Raw genomic sequence first — 24,760 nt, 5'->3', positions numbered from 1 at the left:
TAATTTATGTTTATTGTCAAATCCAGGTTATCGAAGTACTCGGAAAGCCCAACTTGCCCTCCCTTGGAATAAGGAAGTAAGAAAACTAGAAAAGTCTTGCATTAAATCTATTTGACACAAGTGCTTTAGCATTTAATGAAAATTGTCCAAGATAAAGACCAATTGAAAGTAAATGGTAGTTACGAGGTAAGAATTATTTACAGATAAATAAGTAAAGGCACAGGAAATAACGGCATTACTACGATCATGATTCATAATACTATGTATATATATATATATATATATATATATATATATATATATATATATATATATATATATATATATATACACACATACACACAAACATATATATACAGGTATATATATATATATATATATATATATATATATATATATATATATATATATATATATATATATATATATATATACACACACACACACACACACACACACACACACACACACACACACACATATATATATATATATATATATATATATATATATATATATATATATATATATATATATATATATATATATATATATATATAATGGCGTGTAATGAAACATGTTTATTAAATTTTAATTGAAATTAAATGGTAGTGACGAGGAAAGATTTATTTTCTGATAAACAAGTAGTAAAGACTCTGGAAGTAACGCCGTTACTACGGTACGACCATGATTCATAATACTACCTAGCGTACGGTGTGTTGTACTACCATGACGTACTTTGGCGTGCAAGGTCAATTCCCGCCTTTTCACACTTTCCATGATATCTTCTATTTGCAAGGTTATATTTACCCAATACACTAAAATTGAAGTAATAATAATTATTCAAATTCAATTGATTCACTCAAGTAAGAATTAAAGAATAAAATATTCTCAACCGTTTCCGTTATGTGGATGCAAGTTAGTTCCTAGATCTAACCAACAACCACCAGCACTGAATTGTCGGGTGTAGAGTACCAGTTGGGCGGAGCTTTGTCAAAGTGTTTTAGAGAGCGCTACATTGCTGTTCATAGAACTTACTTAACCAGTAGTGATTCTTGTCTTGGTGTAATAAAATAGAGGTCTAGAAATACACGTGTGCATCACTAAACTAAGACTTCTTCAGAGAAGCGTCACCAAAACTCGAAGATAAAAATACACGGTAAGATTTCAACTTAACACGTAGATACTTTTTCATCAATTGTCCGGTTAAACTGATATCCATGCGTTCTACAATATCTGCAATTGTGATGTTGGATTGAAAGGTATTTTCTGTACCTTGTCTACAACTGATTTTTCGCTATTTCATTTGCTATAATAGATTTTTTTTATGCTCTGCCTAATTTCGTTTCTCAGCCGCTGTCGTACTCATTTATTAATCTTTCATTTCAATGGGTCTTACATTATTATTGCCTTTTTATTTTACAGTTTTTTATTATAGTAATAAATAGTATTCAATTAATTATTACAACCTCTATACACAGAAACACACACATATATACAATATATATATATATATATATATATATATATATATATATATATATATATATATATATATATATATATATATATATATATATATATATATATATATATATATACTTGCAAAGCAAACTTCCTCTAAACAGATTATATGAGAAATAAAAAAATCAGAGGAGGGAAGTAAATGATAGCAAATGGAAAAAAGCATAGCCGATAGTATTATAATGAATACCATTATTAATTAATTGGTTTGCGAGTGTGCAAATGTGTTAAATAATTCATTTATGCCAATAAAAGCAATCAATGACGAGGCGTTTGTTTGTATGACGTTGGTGAAGCCTAATGAAAGACGACAATTCTGTAAGTGTTGTGTATGAGGAGTATCTTATATCCGGTTTCGGGTTTCATTCAAGTATTTTGATATTATTTGAAGGGATTGAAGCCACTAGCTTACTGTCAAAGGTTTCGTTGAAAATGGTTGTTTATATATCATTGATACGTCTAAATACATTTTCCCCCGGTTTCTTTAGAATTTGTTGTGAGTTGGTTCCTGGTTCGTTGATACTTGGTCGCTCTAGAGAGAGTCTAGACTCTAGACCATGGTCAAAGTATCTATAGTCCATTTCTTTTATCGAGGCATATTTGCACCGACTTGCAGGGGTGCCCTTTTAGCTGGGAAAAGTTTTTTGAACGCTGATTGGTCGGACAAGATAATTCTAACCAATCAGCGATCAGGAAACTTTTCCGAGCTAAAAGGGCACCCCTGCGAGTCGGTGCAAATATGCATCGCTAAAAGAAATGGACTATAGAACAGTACAGGTGCAAAGTGTCAGTACGTACGAGAAGTCCATTATTATCAGCTATAATCTACACTAACAGCGCTTCCTTTATAAATGTAGGCCTACCTCTCTACTTCTTTCGTTTGTTTATCTAATATGGTTGCCCATTTTTTCCCGTATACGCTCTCGTAGAAGTAAAGAACGTATTCAAGGACAAGAAAAGAGGCGAAGCAGAAGGAGATGGCCTAAGAAATGATTTGATAATAGATTGAGGGTATTTCGTATGTCTCGCTGAGCTTTACACAAAATGTTTGCAAGGCTGCTCTATACCTTCAGTATGGAAATTATTGTACCATTTCACAAGTAGAGACACATAAAGCCTGCAAAATTACCGTCCACTAAGATTTCTCTCAATAACATATGAAATATTTACAAAGCTCTTATTAGGCAAAATACAAAGGAAGCTAAACTTTAATCAGACATGAGAGTAGGCAGATTTTGAAAGCGGATGTTAAACAACCATATCCATGTAATTGACCAGCTAATGGAAAAATAAACTGATTATGAGAAACCAATATTTATGGCATCTAAAGACCACGAGAAAGCTTTTGATTCCAATAGAACTCTACTGTTTATATCTTCTTTCTTTTATAATTGCACCCTGTCCCATCCTCCTCTTGTTTTGTGATTATCATCACCTCTATGAATATGCATATTTTCGTAGACATGTTCTAAATTCCTGGTCATTGCTCACTCCAGAACACTATATAATAGTGGGTTTACTACTTTATGTGTATGTGCAAAACGCTGCAATCTACAGAAAGTGTATTTTCATTAGTCACCTCCTACACAGACACCACAGCTTGTGTACTTTTAGTTTTAGCTTTCATGGGCTGTCTAATCTATTGAGCAACTTCTTTGGTTGGCAATTCCAATTTTGTTTAGTTCTATGCTACTGCTTTTATAAAGTTTCTTAATTCTCTGTAGGTAAACAAATGCTCTGTTGTATTATTTGCCTCTGTACACAACTCGCAAAGTTTATCATTTCAATTCCTGTTTTTTATAGTTTTATATTAGGTCCATCATATTCAAAACTGTCTTTCTTACTATAATAGCTTCCTTAGTATTAGATTTAACCCATGTAATCATTTCTGTCTTTACCATTTACAAACCTCAACTTTGTCATATCTACTTACTTTTCTTCTGATATTCTTTTAATTTCATTTGCCACTTCTTCTTTTATTTATTTCTTGGGTCCTTGCTTTCTATAATTTCTCACATATGCAATATTAATATACTTTTTTGGATCTTTCCCAAATACTTTTTACCCAACATTCCCCACGTGCTTCACGTTTTTGGCCTTCCATTTTCTCCTTAACAACTATTCATTTATCCTTTAATGCATCGATAATATGAAAAAGCATCATCTTTTCATAATCAATACACTGGCCATATGCTTGTTTCAGCTATTAACCATTTATAAGATGCACTGCAACATGTTCAAACATTATTTTGATAATATTGTACTGAATACTCATAACCATTCCATTTTTTTCTCCTTTATAACTCCCTACGTATCAATATTTGCAAGCAATGTAGTCCCCAGTACTATTTCATATATCTTTATTCTCACCTGGAATATCAATTCTCTGTTAATGTCCCCATACTACCTAACTTCTTGCACCATAATTCTATTTTACTTCCCTTGCGCTTATGTTAAGATTGGTCTTCTTTTTCTGAGTACCATTCTCCTCAGTATCTATACTTCCTTACCATTTAAATCCTTAAATTCTAACCACCCCTTTAATCTTTCTAAATATTTTTATAACCAACACTGTTGACTTCTGTGGATTAATTCTAAATGTAATTTTATAAGTATATCAATACTGCGAAATTTGTTTAAGGCTTTCTTTACTTTAGTATCACAAAACCTTTATCTCAGACAACATGCAATTGTCTGACATGAGAATCCAGCTGCTTTAGTAATACATGTTTTCGACATTATAAACACTTTCAATGTTTTATGTAGGAGAATTGGGAAATGTAGCAGGTTTTGAGACAGCTTCCCATTATAGGTAAGGAATAACAAGTAACTAAATAAAGTTGAAGCTTCAGAAAGGAAATTAAAAAGTCGATTTGGTGAGAACTGTGGAGATACTCAGAAGAATTGGTAATAGGGCTAGCATAGATGAAAGGAGAATTAGAGTTCCTGAGGGGCTTTAGTTATGTAAAAAAGAAAAAAAATAATCATTGGTTAATGGACAGATTGAATGGTTAAAAGGTGATAGGAGGCAGGAGAACAGGAATTCCCCAAAAGGGGCTCCATATATAGATTAAAAGATATTTTGGAAAAGAAAGGCGCTGATATCCAGGAAGCACATTATTTTGTGTAGGATGGGATTAGATGGCAAAATGTGTGTAAGGAAATCTGCTTTGGTGTAGGTGAGCCTTTTGTGCAGATGTGTGAAAAGATTAATGATGCAGTTTTATTGCACATTGGTTCCTTGCTCGATTCAGCTATCAAAGAATGACTGTAACACTGACTTGTATTGTTATTATTAGGATAAGAAGGGAAACTGCTTTAAGTTGAGATGCACATGTACACACACACACACATATATATATATATATATATATGTGTATATATATATATATATATATATATATATATATATATATATATATATATATATATATATATATATATATATATATATATATATATATATATATATATATATATATAATTTATGGGGAATACTTTAACAACTTAAGATTTGCAGATGATATAGTTCTATTTAGTGAATTATGGGAGGAATTGCAAAAGATGATAGAAGATTTGAATAGAGAATAAATGTACAACTAAAAATGAATGAGTAAAACTAAGATAATGTTCAATGAAAATACAGATTGATAACGAACAAGGGTTATGAACGAGCCTCTAGAGATTGATAATGAATAGACCTACTTAGGACAGGGAGTAAGTGTTTCCCCAGGACACGAGACCAAAATTAAAAGAAGGATAAGCATGGGCTGGAGATCCTTTGGTAAAACAAAATGAGATTATGAAAATCAAAATGCCACTTTCTCCCAAACGAAAAGTATTTAATCAGATGGTCCTGTCAGTATTACTTTACTTACTCTGCTTTTCTGTTCCTGTACAACAGGGGAACACTACTCTCTACAGTATTAACTTATGCATCACATACTTGGAGCCTTGCCAGAGCCTTAGAACACAAGCTAGTTGCAACTCATAGAGTTATGGAAAAAATAATGGTGAGACTAATACTTAGAGACGGAAAAATAGCAACATGGATACGAGAGCAAACTAAAGTAGAGGATATTCTAACATGTACGAAAAAGAAGTGGCCATGGGCAGGATATAATGGGAATGACAGTTGATAGATGAATATTAAAATTAACAGGTTTCCCTGAATATTGCAAAAGAATCAAATGAAGGAAGAGAAAAGATGGATTGACGAACTAAGAAAATTAGCTGGTATAAACTAGCATTGAAAGGCCATGAACAGACATGTGTGGAAGGATTTCTAAGGCCTTTGTTCTACAGTGTATAAGAAACAGCTGATTTTATATATATATATATATATATATATATATATATATATATATATATATATATATATATATGTATATATATATATATATATATATATATATATATATATATATATATATATATATATATATATATAGAAATCACGAAAGCTGACGCGTGATTATTATAAAATGTAATATAGCCACGAAAGGAAAAATGAAAGGACTTGATTAGAGTTAGTACTTTCATCCATTAGGGACATCAACAGACTCAACAATGAAAATACATATACAAAGACATCGTATTTATACAGGAGAAAGGGATCCAACAGCTGTCAATTTCTTGATAATTCCGGAAAAGTCAGATTTTGGATAAAAGGATAATACTGGGTTAACGGAAAACCTTTGGTACAGGAGATTAAAAAGGATTCAACAATATTCCTTTGGATATAGTAATCTACATGGATTATCTTATTCACCTCTGACCATCCAATTCCGTGACTTAACCCTAAGCAGTGGGAGGCCAAGGCATTATTAAGAGAACCCCTGGAGACGGCCACCTGATGCTGTTTTAATCTGACTGAGATACCTTTGGTTGTTTGGTCGACATAGAATAAGTTACAGTCTGAACAAGGAATGCTATATATTACATTATTATCATTTCCAGAACTATTCTTAATCATCATGTCTTTTAACTTACAATTATATTTAAACACTACCACCAATGTCTAGTTTTTCTAAAGGGGTACATCTAAAAAACAAACATGAAATTGCAAACAAAGCATATTGTTAATTGTTTCCTTCCTCTCTAACTGGACACTATAAAATGTTTTCTTAGCCTTCTTCATACATTTTTTCTTAGAAATATTTGGGATAGCAAAGATTTGTTGCAATTTTTTTTTTTTTTTCAATTTTAGTGAACTCGTCCTGTGTAGGCTATTCTGGGCTACAAATTCTAAATGCCCTAAGGTACATGGAGGAAAAAATTGAATGCTTTATATTTTTAGAGTGACCGGAGTAGAAATGTACGTATGAAAAATGTGTGTGTGCGCGCGCGCGTGTGTCTGTGTGCGTGTATGTCAGAGAGTAAATAAGTACATGTATACTATAGTTTTCTTAAATTGCAGAGAATCATTATTACGTCTTGCAACGTCCACCATAGTCCCCGTGCACCGCCATGTCCCTTCCCCTGAGGCTCCGCCCACACGGTTACGAAACTCCGAGGTTTTAGTCCTCTCAAAACAAAAACAAACAGGTCTGAAAAAGTGTCGCGGAAACAGAGAGCTGCTTCGCATTTAAATCCTCCCGAAGGAAAATGTTGGCCGTGAGAGAATGTTTCACGACGAACGACACTGGTCAAAGCTATAAGGTAACGTTGTGATAAGGAAGACAATAAAAGTAACGCTGTCATGACATTACGCGGAATTGAAGTATCAGAAATTTGGTTTTTATCTTGATATTTGATTAGGGTACCCTAACTAAAGTTCTCCAGGGTTTCCACTGTTGGCAGAGGGTATGAGATACGCAGAGGACTTAATACCTTGTTTCATAACCAGTGCAATATACTTAATAATTCAGGAATATTCAAACAGTGAGGGACTGAACTCCATGGGTTTAACTTACCCGACGGGAGACGTATGTCAGTGTGGCTCCTACTTAGACCAGAACTTTCACTAATTCAAATCTATACCCATGGATTTCTGTGAAAATGTTAGGTTTCCGTTGCCGTTTTCATAACTCAGCTCAGGGCAAGGCCGTCGATAATGACCAGTTTCTGTGTCCTTGAAGTATGGTTGGGGTAGTGGGAGTTTCATAGCGTATGCCAGCTTACTGGGTCCTATTACATTTTAATCTAAAATGGAAGAAAATGTTTTGGAGCGTTTTTATATCAGTGGCCAGTTCCTCACGCATTCATTAAAAATGGACATCAACTAACCTAAACTTTCCCCCTTAACCTAATCTACAAGCCGTGTCCTTACCTACTTACCACACGGGGGTGCTAACGCCCCCTGTGACTCCCCTTACACTGCTGTATTCTAAGTTAAACATAATAATACATAGAGGTGGCTGCTATCATACATGGGCCTACACCCCAATGTTTTTATTATAGTACAATATTAGGGTGCGTGGACAGAATATTGGATCACCAGGCTGGTAACCGGAGGATTGACCCATAATCTCTGGTAAAACTGACCCATAATCTCTGGTAAAACTGACCCAGAGTGGTTTGGAGGACTGACCCACAATGTTTATTCATACTATAGTGCATTTATTATTAAAGTTATTTGATTAAATATAATAACATATGGATTCCATATAACATTAACTCTTATATGTTGTAATAAAAACTTTTATAACAGTTATATAAGAAATCTATACTTAAATCAAATCAATCTGGCTAATGGGTGTGACCTGGGAAGGGGGTCCTGGGGCTTGCCCCCGGTTAGGGGATGTGACCGGGGAACTACTAGGTTAGGTTAGGTGGGTTTGTTAGGTTCTGTACCCTTTTGCAAATCTCAAAAGTGTTAAATAACCATGTTTGGCTGGTTTTCAGCCATTTACATGAACCATATATTTTTTCAACTGGTTATCTTGGGCTTATTTTGCATTTCTGATCGTTATTATTGTTGTAAATAACTCGTTTATGACATTTCCCACCCTAAAAATCCCGGTTTCCCATTGGGGTCCCCCATAATTGTCTTTATATAAAGGGGTCCAAAAACTCATGAACAGGTGGTTTGCCCCAATAATACCAAAGAATTAGCTTTAGAAAATAAAAACATTGTGGGTCAGTCCTCCAAGCCACTCTGGGTCAGTTTTACCAGAGATTGTGGGTTAATCCTCCGCCTGGGTCAGTCCTCCGGTATTCACCAGGCTGGCTACTTATAGGAAATGGTAATCCTTCCTTACCATGTCTATCCTCACCTGCATTTAATGAAGCATGGTGTATCATATTTATTCACTTGCTGGTTTTAATTGTGCCATTTCTTACAATTTAAAATCTCTTTCCTCCTATGTTCTGGCAAGTGGTGCATATTGCACTACACATGTTAACCACATGTGTGAATATTTTGGCAGACAGATTTTGGTGACCTAACCATGTACATATTACCAAGTATTGATAAGGACTTTGGAAGTGATAAAGGACTATATCTCCTCAAACCTACAATTTTGAATCCCATAACCTATAATCTGCATCTATTAATAACCTATTGTAGATAGTACATATTTGTTCCTACACGATAGTACAAACCATCGTCCTTTATTATAGGACGGGTCGTCAACCCACAGCCTGAGTGCTACATCCGTCTCGCGACTGGGGTTTATCCGGCCCGCCAACAAAACACTTGTACTCTAACTATCCAATTATGTTCAAATAGAAAAAAAACAGTAATTTACTTCAAGTTGAGCAGTCCCTGGAAAAGTTACATGGAGTTTGTTGTCTGGTGGTGAAATAACAGAACAGTAGGTATCTGTATTCAGTAATAGTGTTTATTTAATTATTTGTGATAAATTGTTTTAGTTATTTCTTATTTGCCCATACTGATTACCATACTTTTTTGTTCTTATACCTTTCCAGAAGTAATTTTTGTCTGAGCAAAAACAAGCCCGTGGAAATTAAGAAAAGAAAAGTGTATTTTGCATGGTTGGACACTTAGTTTTTTTTTTTTTCATTGAGCACTTCTGAAAATATGTTTGCTTAATTTGCCGAAGAAAGTTTAAAGAATGAAACGGCACTATGAAACTTTCCTTAATCATTACAAGGGAAAACTAAGTTGCAAGGCTGAGAAATAATATAACAAAGCAGTCATACTTTTTCAGTAGAAAGATTGAAGAACAGGACCGAAACACTCGTGCTAGCTATGAGGTGTCTAAACTAATTGCAGAAAGGATGAAATCGTTTTCTGATGGAGAGTTCTAAGAATTATTGTTTAAGGTAGTAGAAGTTGTTTTTCCAGAAAAAGGGGAATTATTTTCTGCCATCAGTTTATCGCCAAGAACAGTAACAAGGCGAATCAAAGAACAGGCAGCGAATCTCAGAAGTAGTTTGGAAGGCATTTTAAATAATAATATTATTCCATTGCTATCGACGAAACCACAGATAAAAAGGAAACTTGTCAAATTGCAGTGTTTGTGAGGGGTATAACACCAACATTTGATATTGTGGAAGAATTTGTACAATGGATTCCTATGAAGGACACTAACGCTGGAGCAAACATTTTGGAAAACATAATAAAATGGATTACTGAAATGAATCTTAACAAACTAAGTGCTAGGGGAATGCTGCCAAAGTACAATGGCCGCATCATGAGTTTTGCAATTTTATCATGAAACTGGTATTTTCTTATTTATCATGAACTAAGTTTCCCAATTTTTCAATATTAAACTTACCCGATGATCATATAGCTGTCAGCTCTGCTGCCCGACAGAAAAAACCTACGGGCGGAATACGCCAGCGATCGCTATACAGGTGGGGGTGTACATCAACAGCGCCATCTGTCAAGTAGGTACTCAAGTACTCGATGTCAACATCGAACCAATTTTCTCTCTGTCGTGCCAATGGCAAGACCTACTAAATACGCCGTCCCTACCTGGATTTGTTTTCACAACGATTTGGTGAAGTACACTATTCCAGTTTTGAGCTTTCGCTATGCAGGGGTTTTATCTTCATTTCAAAACTTGAACTCGTTTTGGATAGATTTCTTTATGGTGACGAAGAGAGTATGGACTCTCTTTCACTTTTAAATGGCCGACCCTTCCCTTAGACGGAAGTGTGTTTAGGTTTTTGGTAATTTTGCTTAACAAGTTATAGATCTATTTATTTTATATCTCTCCGCCTTTATAGGCCTCTTCGATTAACTTTCCATTTATTATAAACTTATAAAAAATTAATTTTTATGTTTGTTTATATGCGACCTTTCCTAATAGTAGGCAGTCCTTACTTGGAACCGAAGTTAATTAACATTGAGCCCGTCATATCGTATTTAACCTTTTAAGAATTTTATACTATTTTAATTTTAATGTTTTATGAAAGAATTTCTTTGATAGTCTCGTACTGTTTTCAAAGATGAACTAACGTTTAGTTTTTTAGTCTCCGCAGTTGTTGACGTTCAGAACGTTCAACATGCGCTCTATCGTTACGATAGAGAGAGAGTGTATCACGGTTTCACGTTGCAGTAAGAGTAAACCGATTCTAGCGTTTCGTTCATTCTTTCTTAGCTTAAATGGTTTAAATTCTAAATAAAGGAACTTTCCTTTTAGCAAATAACATGTTTTAACGATATATAATTGGGCTCTTCTCTCAGGTGCTAGTCAGGAGAGAAGAGAGAGAGAGAGATAGAGACGGAGGGAGAGAGAGGAGAATAAACGTTTCGTTCAAGCGGGTAACGTTGTTCTCGTTTTTTACTCTTCTCCCTAGTCGCTGTTGGGGAAGAAGGTAAAACGTTTCTAGAGTTTTATTCTTGTTCCCAGGCTTTATGCGGTGAGAGATTGTAAACGTAGTTTATTTGATCTAGTGTTTAGTCTCTTTTCCAGCCACTGAATTCGTTTTTTACTCTTCTCCCTAGTCGCTGTTGGGGAAGAAGGTAAAACGTTTCTAGAGTTTTATTCTTGTTCCCAGGCTTTATGCGGTGAGAGATTGTAAACGTAGTTTATTTGATCTAGTGTTTAGTCTCTTTTCCAGCCACTGAATTCTTTATCTTTATTTATGTTTTTCTGTTGCATTGTAAAACTGTTTTCGCAATTACTACCTTTTAATGAAGGATAGGATTGTGTGTTTCAGGTAGAAATCAGTTAAAGTTTCGATTTCAGTGAAATAAGTGCAAACAGAAAATCAAAAGTGATAAAGTGATATGCGCAAAGTGTTACAGTGTTGCGTCCGAGGGTTCGTCTGTTCGTGCCAGTTGTTCACCTAGTCCTGGACCTCTTACAAGCTCCCAAGCCCAGGGGAGAAGTAATGTCGAACGACTTATGGGTTCCACAGGCCTTGATCGACGAACAGACGTTTTTCCCTCCGTGGTTTCGGGCGTATCTACACACGTTGCCGACGTGAGATCACCCCACCCACACAAAGACGAGAGAGCCCATTTATTCCTCGTCTGCGGAAGAGGTTTCTCGTAGAAACCATGGACCAAATCTTGCAGCTTTTAAGTGCAAGTCGGTCCCTTCCGCGCAAGTCCAACGGCCTAGGTGTAGCCACTGGGTCAGTTCGGACTCGCTGCAGTCATCCGACGACTGCACACCTCCCAAGAGAGGCAAGGTGGTACCGCAACAGGCAGTAACTCCGTCTGTTGCCGCACCAGCTGTTTTAGACCCTCAGTCACAACGGACAGTAGCTCCGTTTGTTGCCGTTTTTTGTAGACCCTAAGTGGTCTTTACTGCAGTCTATGCAGACTCAGTTAGCTGCGGTTATGCAGGAGTTTCGTGCGGAGAAGGTTTACACTGCTCTCGTTAGCCTACAACCTGCCACGGTTGTGCGCCCAGCTCACGCTGAGGCTGCCTGCTCCCACACTCCGGCTGCGGAGAGCTCCACCTCCGATGCGCAATCGACCCTGCCAGACGCATGTTAACGTTAGCCGACATGCGGCTCCCTCCGTTAACATGCGTGAGCTACCGCATCAGCAGTGGGAAGGTGGAGTCAAGCTGCCGTGTTTTGACGCGATGCGTTAGTTTCCGCAACCCACGGCAGTCCCCACCACGCACCTCCACTCCGCTTTGGTTGTTGCCTGCTCCCACACTCCGACTGCGGAGAAGGTTGACGATGCACCCGTTTGCCTACAACCTGCCACGGTTGTGCGCCCAGCATGGCTGCCTGCTCCCACACTCTTGTTGTGAGAGCTCCTCCACCCATGCGCAGTCGACCCTGCCAGACGCATGCTGACTCCCACAGACACACGGAGCACTCCGTTGCCGTGCGTGAGCTACCACAAGCTGCCGTGTTTTGACACGGTGTGTCAGCCTCCGCAACCCACTGTGGTTACCGCCACTCGCCCGCAGCAGACTAGTCAGTCAGGAGTTGAGGCTTCCCCACACAGCTTTGGTTGTTGCCAGCTCACAGACTGTCAAGCAGTTACATGACGTTGCCTTCTGGTCTGCTACTAATGCACCAGTGCTGTATGTCCTCACGCACCTGTTGTGGTTGACAGTTCAGTTTTTGACAGTTCACAGACTGTCAAGCAGTTACATAACGTTGCCTTCTGGTCTGCTGCTTATGCACCAGTGAGACCCTCACTGAGATAACCTAGCTTTTCTCGGACATGGTTCCTGTAGATGAGAAAGTGCTGTTCTCCCTCCTTCTGATATTCCTTTGAGGACTCTGTCATTTGGAGAGGAGCCTTAAGCTGCTTAGCCTCCTATGGACTTTAATTAAAGCATAACAAGGCTTCCAGGGATGGTAAATGGTTCCGCTTCAGTTGCTAACCCCGTCTGTTGCCACACCTGCTCCCATAGACCCTAATGGGCTTTGTTGCAAGACATGCAGTCCAAGCTTGTGTCCATGATAGAGGATTTTTTACGGAGAAGAACCTTCTAGCCAACAACCTTCCTACCGGTTGGTTGTACGCCCTGTTGACGCTGAGGTATCCTACTCACGTCCGCCAGTTGAGATGGTTCCTCCACCGGTGCGACCCAGTGTGGGTTGCCAGTCGCACGTTGACGTTAAGCGACTCTCGGAGGTGGTTGTGGACGTTCAGTGTGTCACTAGGAAGACGTTCAACAACCAGCAGAGGTGACTTGTTGTGACGCAGTGCGGCAACCTCAGCAACCCGGTAGGGGGTTGACTGCACAACCCAGACAGTCTAGACAGTTTCGGGTTGACGCTGTACTTCCTCGCGTCCCCATGGTTGACAGTTCACAGACTGTGCAGCAATACCATGATCTTGTGTCCGGCTCCGTCACGCATCCGCCAGTGCGACCGGATTCAGCGAGTCAGACGTTGCCCACTCCGTTGCCGTTTCCTCATCAGTTTCGGATGAGGAACCCTCTGATGAGGACATTGCTGAACAAGACGATCAACCCCCAGCCCTGCTATCCATCCAGAAGATGCTGAAGAAGGAACACTGCCCTGTCAGGCTGTGGATGAGTCTGGTTAGGACACTGTCATCCGTGGTTCAATTTGTGTCACTTGGGAGACTACACCTCCGTCCTCTTCTGTATCATCTAGCTTTTCACTGGATAAAGGACAAGACGCTAGAAGCGGTCTCGATCCCGGTTTCCGGAAAGATAAAGTCTGGTCTGACTTGGTGAAAGGACTTTATCAACCTTTGAAAGGGTCTTCCCCTGACTGTTCAGACTCCCAACCACGTTCTCTTCTCGGACGCATCGGACGTAGGCTGGGGTGCGACATTAAGCGGTAGGGAATGCTCGGGATTATGGAACTCGAGTCAAAGGACAATGCATTTCAACTGCAAGAAGCTTCTGGCAGTACGTCTGTCCTGGAAAAGCTTCAGGTCTCTCCTTCAAGGCAAAGTGGTGGAGGTGAACACGGTCAACTCCCTGCTTTGACGTACATCTCCAAGCAAGGAGGGACCTACTCTCTGACATGGTACGAGTTCGCAAGTGACCTCCTCTCCTGTTCAACAGGTCTAGACTTTTCACTAGTAACGAGGTTCATCTAAGGCAACTTGAATGTCGTAGCAGATTGTCTCAGTAGGAAGGGACAAATAATTCCAACATATTGGACCCTCCACAAGGATGTATGCAAGAGACTTTGGGCCACCTGGGGCCAGCCAACCATAGATCTCTTCGCAACCTCGATGACCAAGAGGCTCCCAATACTTTGCTCACCTATCCCGGACCCAGCAGTAGTTCATATAGATGCCTTTCTACTAGATTGGTCTCATCTAGATCTATATGCATTCCCTCCGTTCTAGATTGTCAACAAGGTACTGCAGAAGTTCGCCTCTCACGAAGGGACAAAGTTTACGCTAGTTGCTTCCCTCTGGCCCGCGAGAGAATAACTTACCGAGGTACTTCGATGGCTAGTAGACGTTCCCAGAACACTTCCCCTAAGGGTGGACCTGCTACGTCTGCCACGCGTAAAGAAGGTACTCCAAGGCCTCCACGCTCTTCGTCTGACTGCCTTCAGAATATCGAATGACTCTCGAGAACTAGAGGTTTTTCGAAGGAGGCAACCAGAGCGATTGCTAGAGCAAGGAGAACATCCACCCTTAGAGTCTACCAATCGAAGTGGGAAATCTTCCGAAACTGGTGCAAGTCAGTATCCGTATCCTCGACCAGTACCTCTGTAACTCAAATAGCTGACTTCCTCTTATATCTGAGGAAAGAACGATCTCTTTCAGCTCCCACTATCAAGGGTTACAGAAGCATGTTGGCATCAGTCTTCCGTCACAGAGGCTTAGATCTTTCCAACAATAAAGATCTACAGGACCTCCTTAAGTCTTTTGAGACCACGAAGGAGCGTCGTTTGGTTACACCTGGTTGGAATTTAGACGTGGTTCTAAGATTCCTTATGTCAGACAGGTTCGAACCACTTCAATCAGCCTCCCTGAAAGATCTCACCTTTAAGACTCTTTTCCTGATATGCTTAACCACAGCTAAAAGAGTCAGTGAGATTCATGCCTTCAGCAAGAACATCGGATTCTCATCCGAAACGGCTACATGTTCTACAACTTGGTTTTCTAGCCAAGCACGAGCTGCCTTCTCGGCCTTGACCAATATCGTTCGATATTCCAAGCTTATCGTATGGTTGGAAATGAACTAGAAAGATTATTATGTCCTGTAAGAGCTCTTACGTTCTTTTTTAAAGAACCTTTACGAGGCCCGTCTGAAGCTTTATGGTGTTCAGTTAAGAATCCATCTTTGCCTATGTCAGAGAATTCTTTATCCTATTTTATCAGACGGTTAATACGAGAAGCTCATTCCCTTCTGAATGAGGAAGACCAAGCTTGGCTGAAGGTAAGGACACACGAAGTTAGAGCTGTCACAACTTCCGTGGCCTTTAAACAAAATAGATCTCTGCAAAGTATATTCGACGCAACCTATTGGAAAAGCAAATCAGTGTTCGCGTCTTTTATCTTAAGAATGTCCAGTCTCTTTACGAGAACTGCTACACTCTGGGACCATTCGTAGCAACGAGTGCAGTAGTGGTGGGGGCTCCACCACTACAATTCCCTAATTCCAGAACCTTTTTAATCTTTCTCTTGAAATAGTTTTGGGTTGTCCGGAAGGCTAAGAAGCCTTTCGCATCCTACTTGATTTGGCGGGTGGTCAAAATCATTTCTTGAGAAGCGCCTAGATTAGAGGTTTTGATGAGGACCTTTAGTATGGGTTGCAACCCTTCATACTTCAGCTCCTAGGAGTCGCTCAGCATCCTATGAAGATCGCGAGGTTCAGTAAGGAAGACGTACTTAAAAAGGCAGAGTAATTGTTCAAGTCGTCTTCCTTACCAGGTACTTATTTATTTTATGCTTGTTATTTTGAATAACTGCTAAAATGAAATAAAAAATCCTTAGCTCATAATAATGTAAACAATTTATGCTGGTCTCTACCCACCCCCCTGGGTGTGAATCAGCTATATGATCATCGGGTAAGTTTAATATTGAAAAATGTTATTTTCCTTAGTAAAATAAATTTTTGAATATACTTACCCGATGATCATAAATTAAAGGACCCACCCTTCCTCCCCAATAGAGACCCAGTGGACAGAGGAGAAAATTGGTTCGATGTTGACATCGAGTACTTGAGTACCTACTTGACAGATGGCGCTGTTGATGTACACCCCCACCTGTATAGCGATCGCTGGCGTATTCCGCCCGTAGGTTTTTTCTGTCGGGCAGCAGAGCTGACAGCTATATGATCATCGGGTAAGTATATTCAAAAATTTATTTTACTAAGGAAAATAACATATTTACATATGAAAGGAGTATTACATATCAAAGGAGTGTCCTAGAAATTGAGATTAATAACCAATAATGAAATCTCACAGAAGTGTGAAGAATGCATTTTTTTAAACGTTCCCTGGTCACAAGGGTGCCGCGTGTGGTACCTTCATGTCTTTGTTGGATACTGACCTGCACTCCTTGTGTCCAACTTGTAGAGGGCATTGTTGCGAGCAGGGTTTGCCCTGCAACGAGTACAGGGAGTGGTCTGCCTCCCAGTGGGAGAAGTTTGGACGGCATAGGAAGAAGAAGGCAAAGCGCTGTTTCTCTAGCTCACGGGTGAAGAAAGCATGTTCTTCTGGCACACTCAAATCTCTTTCTAGAGATCCTTTTCGCACGCTTTCCTCCGAGGGGCGTTCGAGCAGGAGCCTAGACTGAATAACCCCTTGGTAACCTCGGGGTACTTGTCACGTATACCTTGTTTGTGAATCTCTGTTTGAGGTCAGGTGGATGACCTCAGTTCGCTGGCTCGCTTGGGAGTGTGTGCTTTCTGAGCTTCCACTGGCGACAAGAGTCTATCTCTATGTCAAATTGCAAACGAAGGGTTTTTTCTGTCTCCTTGTTTTCGCAGATTCCTGGGGGGGGGGACTTTGGGGGAGCAATGGCTCAGGAAAGCGAAGGCCTACCGGTTGGATCCGGATTGCCATGACGAATGCGACGATGATTGGTCATCTTCTCATGATCTCATGGAGTCACGCCCAGCGACGCCCGCGGCCATGAATCAGTTGGGCTTGAGATTTCACAAAGATCAGATATGCTTTTATCGTAGTTACATTGCTCGCCACGACTCATACTCTTACCTTTTTGTACTTAGAATTTTTACCCTGCGAGTGTTGGACTTAGAAATTTACAGAGAAGTGAAGAAACTGTATTAAAGTAACATAAGCATTCCTTCGTTCCCTGACCGTTGTTCGCCCAAGAATAATTGTATTAAGCTACTGTTTGATAAAGAGCACTTATTTTATGAATTAGACTGATAATTTCCCAGACTTTAAAGCAATTTAAGTGTGCTCAGACCTGTGTATCAATTACTTAATGAAATACATATTGTCAGATACAAAGTAATATTTGTCTTACCCCGCCACTTGAACTTTATTTTATTTTTTATATTTATAATTGTTAAGAACAGTGACATACTGGTGTGTTAGTTGCTTCACCTCCTGCCACCGGGGAGCCATTTTTACTTGCAGATGTGTTGCAGGCATGGCCATCCTTCAGCTTGATACTAGAAGGATCCTTCTCCAGAGCCTTGAACATTTTAGCGCTCTGGAGGCTTGCTAAGTCCACCAGTCGCCCTCTCCTGGACCTTCCATGCATGGACATGATGATCGCTTGCGTTCGCCCCTCTAACGTCCTCCTGCTGACGACGGTTCTGCTCGCCATCCTGGGACCTCGTCATCTCCTAATCTTCAGCCCTCTGTTTCTCCCCACAGGAATCCTTCGGCTGTTGATGTTGATCTTCACGAGATCAGCACTCATTCTACTAACGGCACGAAAGGACGAGACTCCATCTCCTTGTCCTTCGAGACACTCATCTTCTGATTGTCTTTGGCGACATTCTGAAGATTATCATAGATATCGCAGATCTCACCGCTCTTCTTCTAGAAGACGTTCTTGCTCTAGAGCTCACTCTCACAAGACCAACAGTCTCAACATTCTCTTAGGAGGCAGTCCTCTTCACGATCACAAGAAAGACAGTCTAGATCTAGGTCTGGACGCTTGCGGTCTAGATTGTGTCGATTTAGATCGCGAGGATGACGCTTACGTTCACGAGGAAGCCGTTCACGAGGACAACTTTCATGATCGCGAAGTCAACGCTCATGTTCGCTAGCTAGGCACTCGAGACGTTCACGTCGTTCATGATTGCGAGATCGACGCTCATGATCATGAACAGAACGTTCCCGATCAAGGTCTAGACGTTCCTTGTCAAAAGGAAGAGGTAAGCGCACACGCAGTCCATCTGCGTGTTGCTCCTCAGCTCGTCCCTCACTTCAACACCTCGGACCAAACCTGATCTTGCTACTGACCTCCCCGTAGACAGGCGTCTAGCTAAGCTACGCCCCAGTGCCTTTTGCTGCCTGGGGCACTTAAGCGAAGCGTTTGCGTATGCGACGCTCTCCAACGCCTTCCTCAGTGACGCATTCTCCAACGCGTTCTTCAGGTTGCCCCTGTTCAGAGGCCCTCACTGCCTACTAAATCTGGCGTAGGCGGTCCTCTGGAGCAACAGGAATCCATAGGCTTCTACCTTCCAGTTTGGCTCCCTGGTGTTCATGAAAAGAGCACATCTGCTCGCGAATCGCGCCCATTGTTGCACGAAACTTGAAATTTGCTTGTGAATCTCGCGATTTCATGCACAAATCAGCGATTTCCATGAATGATTTGCGAGTAGAGGTACTGGAATCACGAGCAAGTGCGGTACGGATACCTCTGCCTCCAGCTACTTCTACCTCTAGCAGCAGGCCGAAACCCTTCCTAAAAGGGTTCAAGGAGCCTCCTAATAAGTTCGCTAACGTGCCTTTTAGTCCTGATCGCCTAATTCGTATCTCCTGTTGCCTAAAAAGCTAGCTCGTACGTTATCTGAGGCTCCTAAGATTCCTCTTAGATGATGTTCTGGGTTCCCTTAGAGAATCCAGGACCTCTCGAAGGGTGATGAACTCCCTTCTTGGGTTAACACCTTTCTGTCAACCCTTCAGAAGTTCTTGGGTGTGGCTCTCCCACCGTCATAGCCCTTGACTGTCCTAGTCAGGGCTACTCCATGGATTCCCTTAGAGTCTGATTCAAGTTTGTCACACAGGAGTTCAGATCCTGGAAAGAGATCCTTGGCAGACAGGGCACGACGATCCTCACCATCTCTATCTAGTGCAAAGGTGTCTACAGCTGTAGATTGTTCTCTTGAGCATCTTCCATTAACTCCAGTGAAGGGTAAGGATGTCTTGACGAAACGACAGAAGAGGAAGATGAGAGGTGTCACTCCACCTCACGCCGATCTTATTTACCCTCGAATAAGCAGGGATATCGGGTCACCCTGGGAGATCACTGGCCATCCCTTAAACCCTCAGCAGATTGAGGTGGTTCCTTACCACCTGCAGAGGAAGAGTCTTCGAGCCCCATAGCTAATGCTTCTACAACTGTTGTTCAAAACCTTCACAAGCTCCTCTATACAACATCTTGAACGAACCTTTTCCAGCGCGAAGGGAGTCTAAGAACACGAAGACAAGACCCAAGAACACCAAGGCAAAGGAAGCCCGTATGGCAGAGACGGACAGGAGGTCCCCCGTGGCAGGACCCTCTCGCAGCCTAGTCAACGACTTAGACCTACCCCAGGCTCTGGATGTGAGCCTGGAGGTAGATGATGCCATCGCCACATGATGAATATCTCCCGAGGGCAGCCAGTCCAAACTTTGACTTAGAACAAGAGAGAAGGGAGTCGAAGCACACCTTTTTGGCAGGTCCTTTCTTGCATGAGGACCATCAACAAGCTGTTTAATTCTGGTACCACCACCCAAGAAGGCAAAGAGATGGTTCTTAGAGGATCTTTGGAACTCATAGACCATCCCAACCTGCCCGTGAACAGCCGACTATCTCCAACCACTCGATTTCTAGGTCCTCTGGACCTTTGAAGGTGTTTAAGTGCCCCTTTCAGTCCAGAAACCACAAAGGGAGCAAGTCCTTCAGGGGGAAAGAAGGCAGTTTGAGGGAGTGTCAGAAGTGGTCGCTCCTGCTAGGAATGGCAATCCTCATCACCGACCACCTGTGGGGGGTGCCTGCAGAGCCTCCAGCAGAGGTGGCAGCATCACGGAGCTGATCCTTTGACGATCGAGGTGATCGGCATAGGGTATCGTGTCCCGTTCACTCCTCTGATTTGGGATCTAGTCCTGTTAAGCTTCTATGCGAAGGGATCTGCAAAGGATCTGGACCTCCGGGACGAAGTCCAGACCATGCTGCAGAAGGATGCTCTCCAAGGCTTTTGCAGTTGACTTTTTTTGTGAAAAAGGCATCTGGAGGCTGGAAACCAGTCATCGATCTCTTGCCCCTGAACAAGTTTGTCCAACAGACTCCGTTCAGGATGGAAATGGCAGACACTGTCATCCAGGCAGTTCGACCAAGGGACTTTGTGTGCACAATGGATCTCAAGGACACATACCTTCAGATCCCAATCCATCCATCTTCTAGGAAGTATCTCAGATTCATACACGATAACAAAATATATCTGTTCAAGGTTCTCTGTTTCGGTCTCACGACATCACCTCAGGTCTTTACCAGGGTATTTGACCTAGTGTCATCTTGGGCTCACAATAACAGCATTCGTCTCCCCAGATATCTCAGTGATTGGCTGATTGTAGCAGACTTGAAGATAACCCTTCTTCATCACCAAGGCATGCTTCTAGAGTTTTGTCAGGATCTGAGGATCTTGATAAATACCGAGAAGTCATCCCTGTTTTCTTCTCAGAGACTAGTATACCTTGGTATGATCATAGACACCGTCCAGTTGAAAGTCTTCCCATCAGACGAAAGAGTACACAGGCTGAGAGAGATGGGAAGATCTACCGGCTTGTTAATGGTTATGTCTACGAGGTCACCTAACCTCTACTCCGTCTAGTTCCAAATAGCCGCCTCAGGATCAGATCCCTGCAATGGCAGCTGAAATCCATGTGGAACCAATACTCAGACCCGCCGGACACATTAGTTCCAATCAAGCAGGAACAGATAACGGATCTCTTTTGGTGGGAGGCTGACGAAAACATTTGCAGAGGTCAAGATCTTCTCGTCCCTCCTTCGGACTTGATGCTCTATACAGAAGCATCAAAAGAAGGATTGGGGGCCCACTTTCTGCATCACACGGTCTCCAGCCTTTGGTCAGAGTCCAAAGGTACCAGCACATAAACCTCTTATTGATGAGAGCACCATATCTAGCTCTCCATCTGTTTCATTGGTTGCTGGCAGGTCAACACCACAGTAGTGGCTTACATAAACAAACAAGGTGGTACCTTTTGCAGCCCCTATGCCATCTTGCCATTGACTTTGTGGGGTTCCACTACAGTAGACCTTTTCACAACATCTCTGAACAGGAAGCTTCCGCTGTACTGTTTCCAGTCCCAGACCCTCAGGCTCTATGGCAGGATGCATTTCAACAACTGTGGAACAACATTGATGGGTACGCCTTTCTCCTGCTCTGTCTGATGAGAAGGCTTCTCAACAAGACCAGAGCATCCAAAAATCTAATGACCCTTGAAGCTCCGCTATGGCATCCTGCAAGAGTGGTTCTCGGACCTCCTGCAACTGTTAGTAGATCTACCAAGAGAGCTTTCTTCATGACCAGATCTACTCAAACAACCACACGGGAACATCTTTCACAAGACTGTCCAGTCTCTTTGACTTAACGCCTGGAGACTATCCAGCGTCTCCCCTCTCAGAGAGGCTTTTCGCAACGGGTTGCTGAGAGGATGTCCAGCTACTTGCAAAAGTCATCAGCTTCAGTGTACCAGGCTAAGTGGACAGTCTTTTGTGGTTGGTGTCTTGGAAGGAATATCTCTCTACTCGATGCCACTATCCCTGTAATAGCCAAGTTCCTTGTATACCTTCAGGAGGAAAAACTGCTTTCAGTCTTGGCGATGAAAGATTATTGCTCAGCCTTAAGCCTCGCCTTTAAGCTGAAAGGAGGGGATATTTCCTCTTTGTTGGAGCTTTCTTTACTCAGATGGAGTTATGAGATCACTTGCCCCCAGTCAGAAATTAGGGGTCCGCCTTGGAACGTGGGTTGTGTTTTGAGATCCCTAAAAGGACCTCCTTACGAACCATTATGCCATGTAACTGATTGAAACCACTTTAAAGATGATGTTCCTACTCGCTTTAGCTTCTGCAAATAGAGTCGGTAAACTTCATGACCTCTCATATGACATCGCCCATTCAAGGGGATGGGGCTTAGTGATGGTCAGCTTCGTCCCTGAGTTTGTTGCAAAGACTCAAAATCCAGGGGTACTGGACCCTAGATTCAGGCCCTTTCAGATTATGAGTTTACGTTCTGTAACCAATGACCCAGATCAATTGTTACTATGCGCAGTGAGGAGTTTGAGATATCTTAAATGCACTGCAACAACACAACCCCGACTAACATCTCCTTTATTAGTTCTGGTAGGGTTAGGAGGAAGATCACTAAAAGTGCCATTTTATCTTGGATACAACAAGTCATTGAAAGGGCTTTGAATCCTGATCATCCTCCGCCTCGAAAACCTAGAGCCCATGATGTCAGGGGCATCTGTACATCCGTGACATTCAAGAGCCACTTTTTTGTGTTGCAGGTTTTACAACAGGCATGTGGAAACATCAAACTACGTTCACAGGTCACTATTTAAAAGACGTCACCCACCGGTGGCTCGATATGTTTACTATCGATATTGTGGTGGCAGCTCATTAAGTGGTTTAAGAGTTAAGTTTGGGATGAATGAGAGTATGTCTGGCATTTTCCTTTCTTCATCTTCCCCTCCCTTGGGGTACAGCACCATGGGTCCCTCAGCAAGCTGGCTTTAACCTCTGCGGGTAAGAATCACTTCCCTTGTGTAGCTTAGTATAGTCATAAATTTGATTTACTGTCCATGTCCCCATTGCTTCCCGCGAGGTAGGCAATGGGAAACGTCTTTGTTTATATCCTATTTATAATCTCTGAATGAACTCCCATAGACATTTATATGATGTCTCAAAACGATGTGAGGTGCTCAGGCCGCTATCTTACTCACTTTGTATTGTTAGCGGGGTGGCAAGGTTTTCCCTAGAACAGAGTTATATACAGATCAGTACTGTGCTAGGTAAACCCGGGTCAATCTCCATGCCAGAAATAGGACTTCCACCCTCCTAAGAGTGAGTCGTCCACAATAAATAACGAAAGGTTTGTTGGTATTGGAACAAATGACAAATTTGGAGATAATTTGTATTTTTCCTTAACTAATACAAACCTGTAGTTATTTATATAAATTGGCCTGTCATCACCTGTCCCCCTGTAAAGTCTGCCTACAATAAAAAATTGACGTAGCTCACAGCTGTGAGAGTATATATAGGTGGCTGGATACCCCCCCTAGCCATCCCCTGCCTACCCACTCTAGTGGTTAGGCAGGGTTGTCAGCTTGCACTTTTAGTCTAATGGCTACCTTCCAACTTTGCTTAAAGATAATCCACAATAAATAACTACAAGGTTGTATTAGTTCGGTAAAAATACAAATTATCTCCCAATTTGTCATGTTGGTCCATGGCCTGGAGGAGTGGTGTGTTGTTGGGCGGGAGATAGAAGCCCTTGAAAAACTTGAATTCATCAAGAATGTCATCTTTAAGACCAGGAGGGTGACCATGGGCAATGTCATCTTTAAGACCAGGAGAGTGACCAGGGCATTATCTTGGATGAAAAGACATTTCAGCGACAGGTTTGTTCCGTAAGTGGAATGCAAACCAACGCTATTTATAGTGCTATCTCTTTCGGCAAAGCTGAAAAACGAGCCATTAGATTTTTAGAGAGAGTTAACCATATATACCGTGTTTATACTGCCGTTACAAAGGTAAGTGTACTGCCTTCTGTGTTGGGTGTCATGGAAGGGGTATCTCTCCCCTCTATGCCACTATTCTAGGAATAGCGAGGTTCTTTGTGTAACTTCGGAAGGGAAATCTTTCGATTCTCAGCTGCGGAAGGCTACCGTCCAGCCTTGATCTTTGCCGTTAGGCTGAAAGGAGTTAACATATCTTCCCCTTTAGAGTTGTCTTTCATACGTGTCTTTCCTCAGCTGAAGGTTTGACCGCCTATGTGGAACTTGGACAGTTTATTGTGACCTTTGAAGGGGCACCCTTGGTGTGGCTGTGTCAGACATCATTTCTTCTCCTGACACTTGGGACGACATTCCAGCTCGCCGTTACATCGGTCAGAAGAATTAATGAAGCCCTTCCTTACAACTTTGACATCACCTATTACAGGGTTGGGAACAGGTAATACTTGACTTCGTTCCTGGGTGTGTCTCCAGACCTAAAAATTTGGCAGCAACGGATCCCAGATTCAAACCCTTCCGG

The 24,760-nt window shown here is 41.4% G+C and overlaps 1 protein-coding gene across 2 annotated transcripts in view; it reads left to right on the top strand.

Annotated features, from left to right (window-relative positions):
• The first annotated feature begins 978 nt into the window (after positions 1-978).
• The window catches only part of LOC137621516 (RNA polymerase II subunit A C-terminal domain phosphatase-like), a 124,539-nt gene continuing 100,757 nt past the window's right edge, over positions 979-24,760 (top strand). Inside the window, exon 1 of one of the 2 annotated variants that reach the window (XM_068351871.1) lies at positions 979-1,159. Coding sequence is in view for 1 of the 2 variants with exons in the window: in XM_068351870.1 (XP_068207971.1) it covers positions 7,132-7,185 (54 nt within the window). In the remaining variant the exon portion in view is untranslated. Of the gene's footprint in view, positions 1,160-7,025; positions 7,186-24,760 lie in introns of those variants that run through there. The other variant, XM_068351870.1, reaches the window with a different exon arrangement.

This window comes from Palaemon carinicauda, chromosome 28 (assembly GCF_036898095.1).
Source record: "Palaemon carinicauda isolate YSFRI2023 chromosome 28, ASM3689809v2, whole genome shotgun sequence".
Classification (NCBI taxonomy): domain Eukaryota; kingdom Metazoa; phylum Arthropoda; class Malacostraca; order Decapoda; family Palaemonidae; genus Palaemon; species Palaemon carinicauda.
Note: the sequence above shows the minus strand (reverse complement) of the source record. Positions and strands in the feature narration are given on the sequence as shown.